General features: G+C 43.7%; 1 protein-coding gene across 1 annotated transcript in view; it reads right to left on the bottom strand.

The window, feature by feature from the left end:
- Positions 1-284: 284 nt before the first annotated feature.
- LOC119220617 (protein phosphatase 1 regulatory subunit 29) overlaps positions 285-17,542 on the bottom strand; it is a 43,851-nt gene continuing 26,593 nt past the window's right edge. The window contains exons 3-4 of the mRNA XM_037476728.2: positions 10,327-10,997; positions 285-10,080 (exon numbers count right to left, since the gene is read on the bottom strand). Of these exons, the coding sequence (XP_037332625.2) occupies positions 7,588-10,080; positions 10,327-10,668 (2,835 nt within the window). The 5' untranslated portion in view covers positions 10,669-10,997 and the 3' untranslated portion in view covers positions 285-7,587. The remainder of the gene's footprint in view (positions 10,081-10,326; positions 10,998-17,542) is intronic.

Raw genomic sequence — 17,542 nt, forward strand, 5'->3', positions numbered from 1 at the left:
TACACATGCAGTATATAGGAGAAGCTGACACACTCATTTCCATGGTAATACAGTGCTACGTGTCTGCGCTTATCTTTAGAAATGGAAGAATCCTGAACTTTATCACTGTTTGTGAATCAAAGAAACATTGAACACGTTTTTCATTTTTAATTACAAATTTATTGCAAATATAGAAATAGATCTTTTGTACAGAAATTGCAAGGGGAAAAATGTCTATCAGCAACAAATAATTGAAGAAAGAAGAAAAGCAAAGAATTGTTCCCATCATCCAATCCTTTGTCCGGTCCTTCCCTCGAGTAGTGACCAGAGGGGAGAGTCACATGACATCTCAACAGAATGTGAACGTGAGCATTTTGACCCCATGGCACCGTCAACATGGCAAGAGCCCTCTATTGACACAAATGGCAGGAAATAAATCTAAAATCACATGATATTGATCTTGATTTTTGATATCTTTAGCACTTCAGTGATTACACTGTATACTAGATGTTTGTGTTGTATCTTTTCAAGGGGTTGCTTAAATTATTTAAACAATATTTCAGCTGATTGCAGCGACCTGCAAGACATGTTTCTGCTCTCAGTCCCTTGTGAGTGTTGTAAAAATTAATGAAAAGCATGCTTTTGCAAAGGTAAGATAATATGCCACTAAAATAAAACACACCTTGGGGTGTAAGTCACTGCCTTCTGCCTGACCAGGTTTATGTCTGCAATTCTCACTGAATTTTAGTTTGATTCAGTGTTCATTCTGAAAGTACTCGGCTCTGGATTGTGTAAATAAACGGTGGATACTTTTTCTTGCTGCAGGGCCGTGACACCATTCGCTATTGAACCTGTCAATCCACAGAAATTTCATTTCCTCAATGGGTGGAGGGCGGCCCGTCGCGCCTGCCTTCTCTCGGTGGACTGACAGCCATTTTTGGAGGCGGCTCAGTTTTCAATCTCATCGCATCGACATGGCCGATCATTCTTACTTGCAGGATACCAAAGCCCTGCGTTTCAGAATTGCGAAGGATGGGGCCCTCATTGGGGCGCCCTCATCGGTGACAACGCTGGGCTCCTGGCGCTAAGCGGCTTCTCACCTCACTGCATCTTTCGGCAAGTGTCTCTCCACAGAAAACCAAGACTCAAGAGTCGCTACTGGCAAAAAAAAAAAAAAATCTTAATCAGATTAAAGTGCAGATTCAACCGATTAAAACAGGCTTATGATTTGACACAGTGTTCCTTTTTTCTTTGTAATTGACTCGAGGAGGCCTCTGTAGGCCGCCCCATTGGAATAGCCTTTACATCCCAGTTGTATCATCGCACTAGACTTGCTCATGTAAACATGGCTATGAATTATGGGTCGCTGTCGTTGCATGAACCCTAATGTAATAACTGATGCATCAGCAGTGCTGCATTGGGTGCTGCCAATGCATTATTGGATGTTTGCCAAATGAAATGTAGTCACGACTTTGCATCATTTAACTTAAAGGCTCTACTGGAACCAATTTTATTTCATTTCCTTCTCCGTCTCTTTCTAATAACGGATGCATATCTGACTGCAGTTGAATAGAAACAGTCTTCCGCTGACTGCGTTCGTGTTCACGAGGACTTCCTGTAACATATAGTTTTAGTTTCTACAGCGGCGCAGCTATCGCGCCTTTTTTTAATCAAGTCGAGATGCAGTCTTTTCTCTGCACACACAAAGCGGTTCAGCAGAAGACCGGGTGAACGATACAGTGCATAATGAGAAATGAGAAAAGACTGATTTACAACCGGCTGGATGTAAGATGAATTCAATTAACAAGTTGATAGGAAAGCGGCAGGCAGTGAGAGCAGAGGATGTGTCTGACAGTGAGTGGGCTGAGGCTGAGGCCGCTGATGCTGCACTTGCCAATGACTTCTGATTGTCTAATGGTTTTTAACCTAATCCCAACTTGCGGTGTCACTCTTCTTTGAACACATACGGTCCCACATTGTGTTTTCCACAGAGGGGACGGCCCGAGTCGAGAGGAGATACAACCGCAAACTGTGACAGGGCCGCGCCTCGAAGCCCAAAGAAGATCCCCACGCACGTCTGCCGTGGAGAATAAACAGCGAAGAACAGAGCGCCGTTTCTTCTACCAGATGGATGTAAACACCCACCAGCCTCAGACATTTTTACCCCGCCTTTGTGCTGCATACTCCAGGAGCCTGTGGCTAAACGGGTAGTAACGGCAACTGTGCAGTGTCCATATAATACAATCACCCAAATGAAAAACCAAAAAGGTAAGAATGTAAATAGAGAACGTCAAAGAGAATTTAAAAAACGGCTAAAATCTAAAGGTTCAAATCAAAAGTACTTGACACAACTGTATTTCAGCCCCTACAGTTTTTTGTTTTAAAAGTACGTCCACTCATTGCACACAACAATAGATTTTTTTCTCTCAAAAAATACAGGGAGTCATGCAAATATAACAAGTTTTCTTTTATGTAGTACACTATGTTAAACTTTCTCTGTTATTAAACCTTTATCACATATACCATCGCATGTACGAAAGGTCGATCACTTGGTTCCCAATAACCAACCCACCCCACCCACCAAAGTAAAAATAAAAAAAATAAAACAAAGACAAACAGCCAACTGAAAACACACAGACATATCAAGAGATCAGGCTGAGTATAAAACATCCATAGAAGCATTTTTTTTAAACCTTAGTATTGATTTTTATCTTTTATCTAGTGTACAAAATTCACAGATATTTCACAGATTCTTTAAGTCCTTTATCCGTCTTTGGAAACTAAACCTTGCAGAGTTAATGCATATGTGTAAATTAACAAGTGTGTGCGTGTCTAAAAGGTTTTGATGAAATCATGTGGCAAACCTTTATTTGGCTTACAATACTTTCAGCATTTTGAAACGCTCTTCTGCTCAGAACACCTTGTTGTCAAGAATTACACGAGACCTCTGCCTTTTGAACGCTGAAATCAGAGATGAGTCGAGCGTGTGTGGTCTGCTACATTCTGACAGGGTCAGGGAATGACAAGTCAGGAAATGATTTCAACATCCATCTTCTACACGGAGGGCCGCTTGGCGTTTTTTTAATTTTTTAAAACGTCACGTGTTTAATGTCTGTCTTCTGTGGGCTCAGTGCGGCGGGGGAAACGCAGCACAGTTTCCCATTCATCAAATTTGGCACGTTATCCGCACGGGCTAATCTCCCACACACTAAGCTAATGGACTTAATGGAATGTTGGAACAAAAGGTCTACAGAAACCAAATGAAAGGATTTAAGGACCACCGTCAGTGTCACAATAACACCTGACTGTCACCTGCCTGGAAACGAAGTGGAAACCAAGCTCTCCTCCCTGAGGCTCCAAGCGCCACAACACCAAAATTTGAACATGTTGTTGTTCCCACGATACGCTTGAGCGTGTGTGTGTGTGTGTGTTTGTGTGTCTGTGTTGTGATAGTTCATTTCGGTCGGACCAATGAATCATGCGTGTTAAGTTTTAGTGCAGTCATGCCGCCGTATCTCTCATGTCTGGCTGCATTCAGCCAAAACCCCTCTCGCTTTGTGCTCGCCTCTCTTTAAAGACATTGTCCATTACCTGCCTTTCAGGGAAAGAGTTATTCTGGTTGAGGCAGACTCTGACTCATTCTGACTCATTTCTTTGTATTTTCCAATTATGCCGTCTTCTCTTGAGAGTACGTGTGTGTGTGTGTGTGTGTGTGTGTGTGTGCGTGCGTGTTTTGTGCATTCACAGATTTGTGTTTATTTTTGCTTAGAGTAAGTGAGATCAAAATCAAATTTCTGTATTAGTGATTAGTATTGCAGCCTCACATTACCCCAAAACTGTGATGACTGCATATAAAAGCAATGACAGGTCACATTGGTAGAAAGTGAAGCTCGGAGGACTAAAGGCTTTTGATAATAGAATCATTGAACTCCTTTATTAATTTAGAAGGTGACACGACTAAAAGCAACCCAATGTTTAGCTCTGATTAGTTTGTTTTAACTATTAATTGGCCCAAGCTTTAAAAAACAGGGAGCATCGAAGGATAGACGTTTTTTAACCAGAAATTCAAAGCATTTGTGATTTTCTGGTGGTATCCACAGATATGGAAAGCAACCCAAGCTGGTGTCCTATGAAAAAAGATTACCATTAACATCACATTAGACGTCTTTCTCACGTCTGGCTTTCCTGTGGCTCTGAGACAAACAACAAGGAAGGTGCTAAAAAAAGGACTATTGATCAGTGTGCGAGATGCACTGGATATGAGCAGCAGGAGAAGGACCAGAAGGTTTTTCTTTATGTTTGGTGGCTTGACGTGGCTAGTGCTTGGACTTAAATAATTCATTTGGCTATTACACTATTGTGTACTCTGTTAATCATTAATGTATTTTGTGTATCTTACACAAGTATGTTACCGTTTTTTAGCCAGAACGCTTTTAGCTAATTATTCATGATGACAAACTCAGTATCTCCTCCAAAATAGCAACAGATTGTCCCGTCTCCCGACAGCATTGACAATGTTCTGATTGGTCCCTGACGCAATGTCCTCTTAAAAAGAAACAAATGTATGAATCAAATTTTAGAAGCAGAAGAGCACTTGAAAATACATCTATCCCTCTGAAAATATATTTCCTGCAAAGTAGAGTGGCGTGTTAAGTGTAAAGAGAATGTATGCGTTCATTATTTTTTTCAATCCAAACAGTAATAATCAGGATTTTCAGTCACATTACATCTTGTCAGATAAATAAACATTAATGACAGCTAAATCGATGAGCAACCCCCGATGTTTCTTTAGTTACACTTATCCTCAGTGTCCATTTGTCTAAACTCATTGTGGCAGTTGTCGAACACGCCGCGTCCCTTCCGTGGGATAAGGTGCTGTCACACAATGTACCAGCGAAGAAAATATTTTCCTCCGATTTGTGTGAGTCAATCACAGTTGCAAGTTCCTTTGGGGAAAAAAACCCCCCTCTTATATCTGATAACAGATGATGTTAGGTTTGTTCCTCGCATGGAGCTCTTTTACTGAAGCGTGACTTGTGAGGCAGCTGAAGTCACGTGTTCCATTCGCAGGAGAATGCGGACTGGGGGAGTAATGACCTTTGACCCTGACTGTGTGTGCACGTCTTTATGAAGCAAGGATAAGGACACAGAGATATCTGCCATCACAGAAAGAGGAGGAAACACACAAGTTGATATGGAGATACCAATAAGGTCGATTCATTCCGCATGGCTCCGCTTTGGTCTGCGTCATGTGAATGGTGCCATCCACCCGTGTCCACATAGGGTCCATACGGACCCCTTATGGACGTCTGCCTTTGGCCAAAAAATTTGATGACCAGCCTGACTGTTTGTTCTCAAATCATGTTCCACACTCCAGTCCAGTTGGTGGCTTAGCATATCTAGCTGAATTGCGAAGAAGAAAAAGATACCCAAATGAGATGTTTATTATTGAGAGAGGTTGTTCAGGGAGTTTTGCCGATGCTCATAGCCACGACTAAACAAACAGAGCTTTAAAGAAATACAAAGTTGCCGTTAAAATCCTGGCAAATAACCAGTGGTGCATTAACGATACCAACTGAAAATGGGGTGTGGATCAAGAAATGCACAGGTGTGGATTGCCAGAAGGGCACAGACTCCCCATAGCAGTTTGGAGAGAACTGCCCCATGCGGCTCAACATGGAGAGTATATCCGAGACCTGACACCACCCTCATTTGTACGCGTGTTCAAGGGCTTGCTCAAAAAAAGCAACTGTTCTGAGACAGAGGAAGAGCCGTGTTGATGCGTGATGAACAAGCCCTCCCTGCAAGAAAGGCTTTCTCATTTAATACAAAGCAACAGGATAGTTTCCTGTCTCACGCTGCACCCCTAATTTATTGGACCTGCTGGAGCGGGGAAGCCAGTGGGAGGGGGGGATATCACACAGGAAGGAAGTTATGATCCAAAGTGGGGCACAAATGCTCCTTCGTTTTCTTTTACAATGTCCAATTTGCTCTGGATAAAATAAAATGTGAAGCAAGGAGCACTGGTTCAGTTTTCACATTTTCAAGGTCTCAGATTGTGTGTGTGATGGCTGGGAATGTAAACATGTAAAGGCTGCGCAGCGCTTTGGGTAAGCAGGATGCCTTTTGCCAGAATGCTAGAGAATGAAAATTACAAGAAAAAACAAAGTAGATGGAAATCACTATACAATAATGAGGATTGGATCGTGGCTGTGTTGGCAAGAGGCACTGCACTACTATAGCATCACAGTCATGTGACGTACATCGGGGCCAATACAGTGAACAATGTTGATATTTTTACATTTGTCCATTCCATTAATAATCTAGTGTTGTTTAGACTCAAACAACCAGCCAATTGGCAAGATATGAAAGCTATTCATTAGAGTCAAATTGGGCACAAACAATAGAATTTGACGAGGCATGCCAACACCCACGTACACTGACCACTGTGTACCATACGGCCACACACACACAACCATGAGGCGTAAAGTGCAAGCGAACATGCCCGTCACGAGTTGGCTAATTAAGTTATCAACGAACAACAATAGCATCAATTTCCAGAAGAGAACAGACATGCTGGCAGTAATTAGAAGTGTCCTTTCCCTCTGTGCCTCATTCCATTTGGATGTGGGAGAATGGATTTGAAATGTACTGTGGTGAATTCGGTGAATGGTGCAAATAGATTTAGCCATAACCAGCTCGTAATCTACTTACTTTCACAGTGGCTGCAGAAAAATGACTTATATCCTTGCTTGCGTTGTCTTTTTTTGCTAATACCCCGTCTTGCTTCCAATTTCTCTTGGTCTTTTGTTGCTTGTAGGTCATGCCTTTCTGTAATGGGACTGTTGTAATGTTAAAGTAAATAAATGTAAATCTACCCATTGTACATACATGTAGCATCTAATTGCCTTAATAAAGGAACATGTTATTCGCTGTACGTTTTCAAATTAGTCTGTTGTTACATTTACTTGGGTTAATTCATTTCATTCGGTTGTACTCATGTTAATATGTTCACTTCTTCCCAAATTGTCTTTTCTCTCTTTGTAACAGAAAATAACTCTCACCCATCAGTTTCCAATTACTGAGTCTGATATATATCCAAGGGCAGTAAATTGACTGTAAATTGACACAGCACCTAATACCAACGATAGAAAACAACATATTGTGTAACTTATGATTAAAATGAGCGATATCAGCATCTACTTTCTTTGATTACCCATAGGTGAAACGATGGCACTGATAAAAATGGCCTATATGACCACAAAGCATGATCACTTTAACAATTCTAAATTACACAGTTGGCATTTGTCCCCATGCTATACTCTAAAAAAACTCAAACACTAAATGAGAATGATCCAAATGGTGCTACAATGAAATGTCAAATAAAACACCATAATGACTCTCATATCCCAGGCACAGTTTTGCAGTCCTTGCTTTAGCATGATATTCTGTACACCTAGCATGCCAATAAACAAAAAAACCCAAAGGCAATTTTTTGTCCTACATTTTTCTCCGCGTGATCTTTAAATTGTCCATCAGGCCCACGGCCCTGGAAAAAATCTTCCAAACACCCCTTTTTCCCCAGAAAGCCTATCTCTGGTATTCCAGTCACAGCTTCTGCTGCGCCGACACCCCCTTCCAGTAATCAAGGATGTCATGCAGGTCCTCGCCTTTAGCAAACTGCACCTTTTTTCTCAGGGCGTTTCCGGCCGTCACATAACAGGTCTCGTCGCGCTGGCCTTTCCGGTAGGGGCGGAAGCGCTCCCAGATCCGCAGCGAGCTCTCCGAGGAGTACTCCGGGCCGGAGGAGTAGCCAGAGTAACTGGAATGGTGACGGGCAGGCGAAAGTTGGGAGTATGATGCCGCATCCCTGCGGGAGCGTGTCAGGGGCTTCAGGAAGGACACCTTCTGGGCCGGGGAGCCTTGGTGGGAGCCTTCATAATACAGAGCGGGGACGGAGTGGCGGTGCTCCGAGCAGTGGTAGTCCTGCTGCACCTCCAGCTGCTGCTGCTGCTGCTGCTGCTGTTGGATTTGTTGCTGTTGGTGGTAATGGTGTGACTTCTGGCCGTCCTGATGTTGGGCACCAAAACCACCACTGTCGCAACCACCACCACCCCCTCCGCAGCAGCTCCCGCTCCCCACTAAAGGCAGCCTCTCAAGCGGCTCCCCACAGCCCACGGGACTGGCCCGGTCTGGGTACTGGTGCTGTTGTTGGTTACAGCCGTCTGGGCTGCGAGGCTCAGCGACCTCCAGACTATACACCCTGGCTCCTCCGCGTTCCCTGTCCCGACCCATAGAGCCGCAAGACGTGGTGCTGCACTGTTTCTTGACAGCATTCACAATAACCACGGCTGCATCCGCACTCATTTGACGCTGAATTGGACGCACAGCGGTGGCGGGTGGCGGCGGCCTGTACGGGGGAGAGACGACAAAGCCGCCACCACTAATCCCTGGCCGCTCGGAGAGAGGGGCATTCAAGGCGGGGAGTGGAGGCGGAGGGGGTATTTTATTCGGAGCAATGACTTGGCACGCTTCCGTCACCCCTTGGGAGATTGGGATTAGGCCACGAGTAAGGGAGGACGTGCTGGTGGGGGGAGGGGAGGTGGGATTTGAGCTGGCCGTATGGTTAGCAGAGACTCCTGAGGCTGCCACTGCTGCTGCATCCAGTTTGAGTGCGTCAATGCAGTTGTTGATGATCTGATTGACCTTGTCCACCTCCATGGCAATGGTGGAAATTTCTGATGCAGACCCGTGTCCATCATCGTCCGAGTCGTCCCCACGATCAGTTCCATCATCGTCTCTCAAATCCATCCCTCCGTGCCCACCGTCTCCCATCCGCTCCATCCCTGCCCCTCCAGTCCGGATATCCATGTAGTTTCCTTTACTTGTAGCCATGGCCTCTGAAAAGGCGGTGGCCATCTTTTCCACTTGCGGGATAGAGGAGAGTCGGGAGGAACTGGTGTTGCTCGAGCCACAGGACGCGGACATGGGAAGTTTGCCTCCGTGGTGGTGTTGATACTGGTGGTGCTCTCTTGACTGCTCCTGAAGCTTCTGGACCGCTAAGGGATCATTTGCCACTGCTGCCGCCACCTCTGGCCCATATCGCATTTCCAAAATTGTTTTTTTGACGCAGACGGACTTCCTCTTTTCATCGTGCATCCGTTTCTTACGTAGACAATAGTAGACGATGCCTAGAACGATGAGCATGCCAAAAAGGCAGCCGACGATGGTCATTATGTAGTGAGAAGTAGTGGAAGGTGGGGGGGCTTTGTCATCCTGGTTATCATCCCGGGTGGTAAACTGGAGGCAGGTGTGGTTGTAACGTTGAGAGTTTCGAATGGACGCTACACAGAAGGTGTAATTGGTGTGTGGTTTGAGCTTGTTGACGGTGATCATCTCCTTCTTGTATTTCAAATTCATAAAGTCGGACACATACGTCTGGTTGTATTGTGTTAGGATGTACATTTTGCTGAAGGGATTTGGAATTTGCACAAGGAGAGAGGCCGATGACAAACTGTAATGATGGAGCTTAATGCTGGGAACAAAACTGTGCTCAGTTGATGAAGAAGAGGTGGTGGGCTGGTTGTACGGCCCCACACCACCAAACATCTCCGGCCCCATCCCGGAAGAACCATCCAGATCGGGCGGGAGCGAGGTCATTCCTGGAATCATCACTCCATCTCGGCAGTGATGGTACAAAATGTTTTTGGCGTTCCGTCCAGCGTGGCCGGCAGCGATTAGCAAGGGGTAGCCAAACATCTCGCGGGGCGTCTCGCACTGGAGGCGATCGTAGGTGTGTGTCACATTGTTGAAGGACTCCAACCAGGTGAGGAAGCTGTAGAGATCACAGCCGCAATGGAACGGATTGGCTGCCAGTTCACACACCATCAGACGGCTGAGAACTGTGAATGTAGATGGGTCGATGCGGCCAAGTTTGTTGGATGACAGGTCGATGCTGCTGAGGCTGGGGCACTCCCAGAATGCATTGCTGGCAATGACCTCAATGAGGTTGTGCTGGAGGAAGAGGCATTGCATGCGGCCGAGCCCTCTCATCATGCCCTCAGTTAAGTTTGTCAACTTGTTGTAGCCCAGCTGAAGGACCTGAGAAAAACACAAGGAGAAGCATTTTAATCATTATAATACAATTCAAATCATAAGCAACATCGCTGCAGCATTTCATGAATTATATTACATACTAATATTCAACGTATTATGTTCTCACTGATGCATGTTTAAGGCACTCAGCAAAGAACTCTATACCACAAAGTTACACTCAAAATGAAAATGCGGTGAAATGTGTTTGAATCACATTGTACTCAAGCTTTTATCATCTGTCCACTTTTTCACCTGTAGGTTAGCTTGTCCTGCGAAGGCTCCATCCTCAATATAGCTGATTTCATTCTTGGTGAGGTTGAGGTCAGTCAGGTTGGTGAAGCGATACATGGAGCTGAAGAGCACGGCTTTCAGCTTGTTCTCATTCAACCTTAGGTCATGGACGGTGTTGTTGATGTGCTGGGGGATGGTCTCGTAGGGCGGCTGGTTCTGACTGCAGATAGCCAGCCACACATAGCCTTTGTCCCCCTCAATGAGCCAGCAGTCCCCCTGGACCATTCGAGGAAGGAAGGAGAAGAACAGGAGGGAGGGGAGGATAAGAGAATGTAGAGTGGAGGTGGAAGAAGCACCCTGCATGATGCCGATGAAAATATGTCAAAAAGGAGGGGTAGCTATAATTATATAAGAAAAGAGCAGGAAGGGCAAGAGGTTGTGTTTGCAGAAGAATGGGAAGCAACAAGGTTTTGAGAAGAGGAGTAAGTTCTGGTTTGGAGGCTGAGAAAAGGGTAAAGGTTTCACAAAGGCAGTCACAGCTTTGTGTCCATCATGGTTATTAGCAGGGAAACCACGTTATGTCATATCGGGTTGGGCTGCAATGCGGAGTGACACGGCTCGTCTTCATAGTCTCTCCTGTGGCATCCGCTGTGACTCGATCAAATGGATGGATCCTTGGAATGATGGAACATCTGTGGAGAAGAATACAAACATGTTTAAAATATATAGAATACATTTTCTTTGAATTACTTCTTCTATTTGTGTTGCAGTGTTGAATCCTCCCACTGTAGATAACATATTGACTTAACATTTCCACTATTGCCAGCACTGTTTGCACAAATGTACCGAACAACGCAACGAATCTTGAATTTAAATGAATACTAAATAGTTTGAGACTCCACCAACTTCCTCTAACATTGCATTGTTTCAGAATGAGTATATTAATGGAACCTGCAGGCAAAATCAATCTCAATTTTCCTCCGGGCTTGTTCCACACTCTTTCTCATTATTTTAATATGCGCATGCTACAGTGCCCCGACGGCTTCCCTTTTAGCCTGCTGCATCTGCACTTCATCATCCCTACCTTGGTCCCCAAACCCAGTGAGGCTGTGAGGCCATCAAGCTACGGCAGACACACACATGCGCACAACTGCCAATCACTTCTCAGTGCTCAGGGGGTGGGTTAACTTTCCTTTAAAAGCAAAGTGCAGCGTTCATCCCCTAAATGCTAACAACACCTTGTCTCCCAAAGACATTCCTTGTGATGACACTCTCCTGCAAAGACCTAAACGCTCAATCCCATCTGCAAGTCTTTTGAGTAGCAGTCAAAGGTTAGCATAAGGGGAGAATTAGCTGCCTGGGAAAATACTTACAATTACCCACACATTAGGCAAACATGCCGACTGAAATGCACGCATGGCTTCAGACAGAGGAACGAACACATGTACGTCCTCGTGTGGGAGTATTCGTAGGTGCTAATATGTACGGCTGAAGCGGGCCAGATGGATTCTGGACAGCGCAATAATGTTTGATTTGATATATTTTGATTATTCATGAGCAGCATCCTCGGTCTTTCAGACCACATTACCCCTGTTTTGGCCTTCTCTTGATTTCCGTCATCATTCCATGAAAACAACAAAGAAAACCGCTGTTTCACAGGAAAACAGGCCATATTCCTCGTTCTTCAAATTCAGATTTCTTGATTCCGTCGGAGAATTGAACTCATTCCAGTCTATTCTGGTGCACTCTCACCCAAGGGGCCGACCGAGAATCAGGTCCACCCTCTTTTAAAAAACATCTTTCTATTACTACAGACAATTGTTATACCTAAAGCATTAGTGAAATGGGCCACTACTGTGAAGAACAGTCCAAGTCCAAGTTACTGTCCCCCTTTATAACAGAGCATAGGAGATTAAACAGATTTGTTATCAATTCATTTTTCAAATTTATATTAACAGATGAATAGAACAAAAAATCTAAATGTGTACAATATGGCTCCAAGTAGACATTAAAAAAAGTACAAATGCACCCAGAAATCACCAGGAACGCATTATGATTCACTCACCTCCAGTTATGTGATTTGATTTAACATACATCTTACTTTTTCAAAATAATTGGGAAAAGTTTGAGATAGTTGTTTTATTTTTAGCTGTTAAAGGCAATTGTGAACAAGGCATTAGCCCAAACATTAAAAAGAATTGGCTAGTTCAGTTTGGACACATCTCAAAATCTTTACCCCAACATTGGACCATTCTCTCTGCAGTGGTTATAAATTCTATTCCTCTTCTAGTCTCGATACAGCCCTGCACACATGCATTTGTGTTGGGGGACAAAGCGACGGATAGCTGTTGTTCAAGGCTCATCCCTTCGACATGATCTCATTTGCTGCTCCACATGGGGAAGCCCAGAGGGTTCACATGAGCAATGCAGGAAGCACAGTAGGTCCGTGTGTGCTCGTTTGGGTATATAATTATATAATTAGGAATATGGGACATGCAGAGCACCTGTCTCAAAGGGAAAGAGCATGACTCATAACCATTCGGGAAGTGAGAAAATGTAGGACAGATCAAACTTGTTCCTTTGGCTGCTACAGGCTGCTGCTGCGCATTGAACTGTTTAATATGAGAGTGAGATATATTTATTCCTTATGCATCTATGCAAGTTGAAAATAGAATTATATGCATGTAAGCATTTATTGCATAGTTGCTTTTTTATTTTTCTACAAAAAATCTTTTTCATTTTCATCTGCATTCTTTGATAAGCTCTTTCATTAACATTCCATATAGGTCACAGCAGCGGAAGTAACAGGTGAACAGGTGGCACAAGGGCAGGTGTCTGACAATTCTACTTCAACCCCTTCCAGAAATATCCTTTTTTTTCTTTCATCACAAGCCTCATCTTGTTAATGAATTACCGCCATGAAAGAAGATGGAACTGAAGTTATAAATAAGTGAAACAACTGGAGATAATTAAATATTGAACATCATTTATTGGCGCACTGTAGCCACCGGCTGTAAAAATGTGCAACAACTTTTTCGATGGACCAAAACATTTACACACAACACAACACATCATCCGTACACTTCCTTTCCATCCCGCACCGTGTAAATCTACACACACACACACACACACACACACACACACACACACACACACACACACACACACACACACACATACATACTGTACATCATCATTATCAGAGCCATCCCCGCATGTGACACAGGTTCTGGGTCACTCAATGTGCACGCACGTATTTATCTTCACTGTTGCCACGGAAAAACACCTTGATTGACAGAGGCAATTAAACAGAATAGATAGCTGTTAGAATTCGCATCAAATCAAATCTCAGGTCTCTTCTGCTTAATTAACCACAATAATGATACCCTAGATTCTAACAGCATCCAATAAACTCTGAGTAAGACAGGTGTAGGAATGGGAGAGGATCCATTTATGTTCCCTGGTGCTGGGCCACTGTGGTAAATGCTTTTACTGGGAAGCCTTGTCCTGCTGGCTGCAAATGATATCATGATATCATCGCTAGTTGTGTCACCGGGGAATTATGAATGTAACCATTTGAATTGAACTGACGTGCCAAAAAAAAGAAAGGCAGATGTAGGCTATGCACAATAAGTATATAGTGCAAATGTGTGTGCGTAACATAAAAAATAAACAGCATGGGCTTGTTTCTAGGGCATACAGCTTTTTAAAGCAACATGTACTTAGTGTGTTCTTATTGTAAGGATTGCTGCGTTGTCAATGACCAACACAACATTGTTTTTTCCCCAGATTACATTTAAATGTGTTAATAACTTAATACCGATAATAATCGGTGACAGTATTAAGAAATTAGATGCAGTTGATTGAGACCAGATGTGTGTTAGCATGGACCTTCTATAAAAAGTATTTATCAGCCCTTTTTAATTCATTACATTTGTTTGGATAGATACAACCTAGACCTGAATTTATTTATTCTTTGTAAATTACTTGAAATGATTGTGCATAATTCAATTGGCATGAACGTATGAATAAACTGATTACATAACACTATTAGTTTATTGCACTTAATTGGATTGAAACAAGGAGTATAAGACGAGTCTTTATTCTATTGCATAATTAATATAGACTAATTTTTACCAGAAAACATGCTTATCTTCATTCTGATAAGTCATTATTGAGATACGACATTTCTCTCAGAAGATGTTGGTCATATCAACCAGCCGTTAACCACAAAATCACCAAAACGCTGGGTACTTTGCTCCTTTTACTGTTAATCCTTTTCAGCCCTTCTTGAAGAGATGTTTAATGTAATGTAAGCTCTAAATTGATGGTAGGACACAAATGCACACGAGCATACCCACCCACAGCGGATATTGTTCTTGAACCTGGCTAGGAGGGGAAGAAAGGGATTAGGATTATCCCCCTAAACTGGGGGACAAACAAATTGTTTGTCACAAACAACCAATTCAGACAAGACTGTCCAAAAAGTCCTTGTTGTGTCTGCACCTGCTTTTTGCTCTTTATCTTTCTCTTCCAGGGTTTCTCCTGATCTTTCTAATCCGCCAATCCCTCCATCCCTCCTTGTCTTAAAACTCCTCTAATCCTCACCCGGCCGTGATATCCGTGCCGCTCTCTTAATCTCCCTTCCAGTTTCTCCCTTTTTCATCTCCCCTCGTATTGCTCCCTCCCCATCAGTCTGCAGGCCCAGGCCAGATCCCAGGAGGACTGCCGGCATGGTGCAGAGAAGTTGGTCTCTCTGTGCCAAACACTCTTCTTTCCTCTCCACTTCACACAAGGCTCAGAGATGAGACAAACACAACTACAGACACATGAGGCTCCTCTGAGAGCTTTACAGTGAGTGGAGCAGATCATTCCTCGGCGGCCAGAAGAGGAACCTGCTAAAAGCAGCAGTTCTACTTTGTAAAGCAACACTGAACACAATGTTGCTTGTACACCCCTAGAATGCAATATGTGCGTTTTAAATGTCCGTCCTACGCAACACGTATACACGTTGGATAGTATATTCAAACAGATCCACATGAATTACTGTAACATCTGGACTATCTCAGCATTTATTTCCATTTCGTGGGTAGCTACAGTATGTGCTGCTCAAGTAGGATGAAAGATGTCAGAAGAGATGAATAAATGAGGAAGATCGGAAAGGAAAAGCAGAAACAGGCGGGCGAGAGAGAGAGAAAGAGAGAGAGAGAGAGAGAGAGAGAGAGGGCAGTGGCGGAGACGGAGACAGCCGGAGACAGAAAACTGTGAGACGTCGCGTTTGATCTTTTGATTCCTCCACAATCTTTATTTTTCACAGCCGCAAAGAACAGAGACAAAGTCGCAGAAGCTGAAACACCAATCACCTCACTATACCTGCACTATATTATTATGAGAATGATCCACGATGCAAAAAGAGAGGTGTGGGGGGGGGGGGGGGGGGAGGGGGGTAGCAAAAAAAAGAGAGACACACGGAGAGAAGAGGCAGAAAGGGACTGAAAGGGATAGTGGAGGAAAGCATGTCTGATCTATAATTCATACTTCATTTTCAGCCTCCCTCCCTCTCTCTTTCTTTTTTAAGCCTGTCTGACTTTTACTGTATCCTTTCTGACCTCCTCTGTGTGTCTGTGGCTATAACTGTTTACCGATGTTTTACTTTTAGACCACTGTCATCTATGGCTGCTCATGCATGACATTGTATCCATTTCCTGGAAGAAGGAGAACAGAAGCAATGGAGCTTGACGGAAAAAAAGGCCTAAAGGTTTAGGATCTAAATTGAGCAAAGCACCTAAGCCGACCACAATTTCCACCACAACTGCTATAGTTTCTTTTCTGCCCCAATTGACCGGACTCCGGGCCCGGGGGGGGAAACGAGGATGAATGGCAAAGCTTGGACATGTGAGAGAGTGAGAGGTGGACACCCTCTGAGAGCTGGGTTTGAAGCCAGAGAGGCTTTTTGACATAAATTCAAGAGCGACTTTGGCAAACAAGCGGAAAAGAGACAGATTGTTTTGGCCAGTTTTGGGATAATAGCAGAGGAGAGAAGCTGGACATATGGCTTGGACCCGACGACGCGGGCCACGGGGGGGAAAAGAGTCACGGGATGATGTGAACTACTAAGGGTGGTGGGGGGTAACTCAGTGTTTGAGGTCAGTGAAATGAAAACTGCCAACAGTTCCAATGAGGTCAGAATGGAATCACCGTCCTGTTGGTTGGTGAAGAAAAGTCTTTTAAAAGCCACATCAGTGGTGAATGCAGCAGCTTTTAACAAATCAACTGAATAATGTATACATGATCTGCAGTAACCGAGGTCCAAGGAGATTGAGCTCAATGTGGTGGAAAACAAAGTATTGCATGTGCCGTTTTGGGGGATGTTTTATATTCATGCACAAAGCACCATGGATATTTAGACTGAAATGACACCCTGAATGATTTCCTGTTACGCTGCAATGACAATTTGATTGTTTCCCAAAATGGGGTTCTCAGCTTCATCAACCACCCTAAAAATACGCTGTGTTTGAACCAACCCCCCCCCCCCCCCCCTCCCCAGAGCAGCTCAGGGTACGAGTGGACAAACGCAGCAAAGAGGCAGAGAGAGAGAGAGAGAGAGAGAGAGAGAGCAAAAAAAACATGGTGGGGCACATTTTTTTATATAGATTCCTGTTAAATGTGGAAATATATGTTTTTGCACTGTTCTCCACTTTAATTTTAAATATTTAAAATAATTTTCTTTACAAAATATTTTTACAAGCTGCAAGGAGGCCCTGACAGAAAAAGTTTGGGAACCACTGGTTTAGGCACAAAAAAAAGAAATTGTCAGTCGTTTTAATTTCCTTTATGAAATCCGTACATTGAGGGAGATTTCGTTTTGATTCAAATGAAACCTAGAGAAAAAGTAAAGGGCATACTATAGTTATTGATCGTTCTCTGTTTGTTGTGTAGTAAAACTGTGCCTCGGCTTTTGCTCTATTATCAGTATAGAGGCAATCGTTGGTCATTGCTTATAAAGTCTATTGATTTTCCATTGGCCTGGAGTTTTTTTTTCATTCATTTACAGAAACCTAATAGATTTATGTTCCTAACATGCACTCTGACAAACACACTCAAGATCTATTACAACCACGCCACACATCTTCCTCAAACACACCTGCATCCTATAATGGGGTTGGCTGTGGGTTCAGCGCTCACTGCGTCTCACGTAAGAGAACAGTTAAGACGCGCTCTTGATCAAAGCTCAATG

This window comes from Pungitius pungitius, chromosome 12, assembly GCF_949316345.1.
Source record: "Pungitius pungitius chromosome 12, fPunPun2.1, whole genome shotgun sequence".
NCBI classification, from domain to species: domain Eukaryota; kingdom Metazoa; phylum Chordata; class Actinopteri; order Perciformes; family Gasterosteidae; genus Pungitius; species Pungitius pungitius.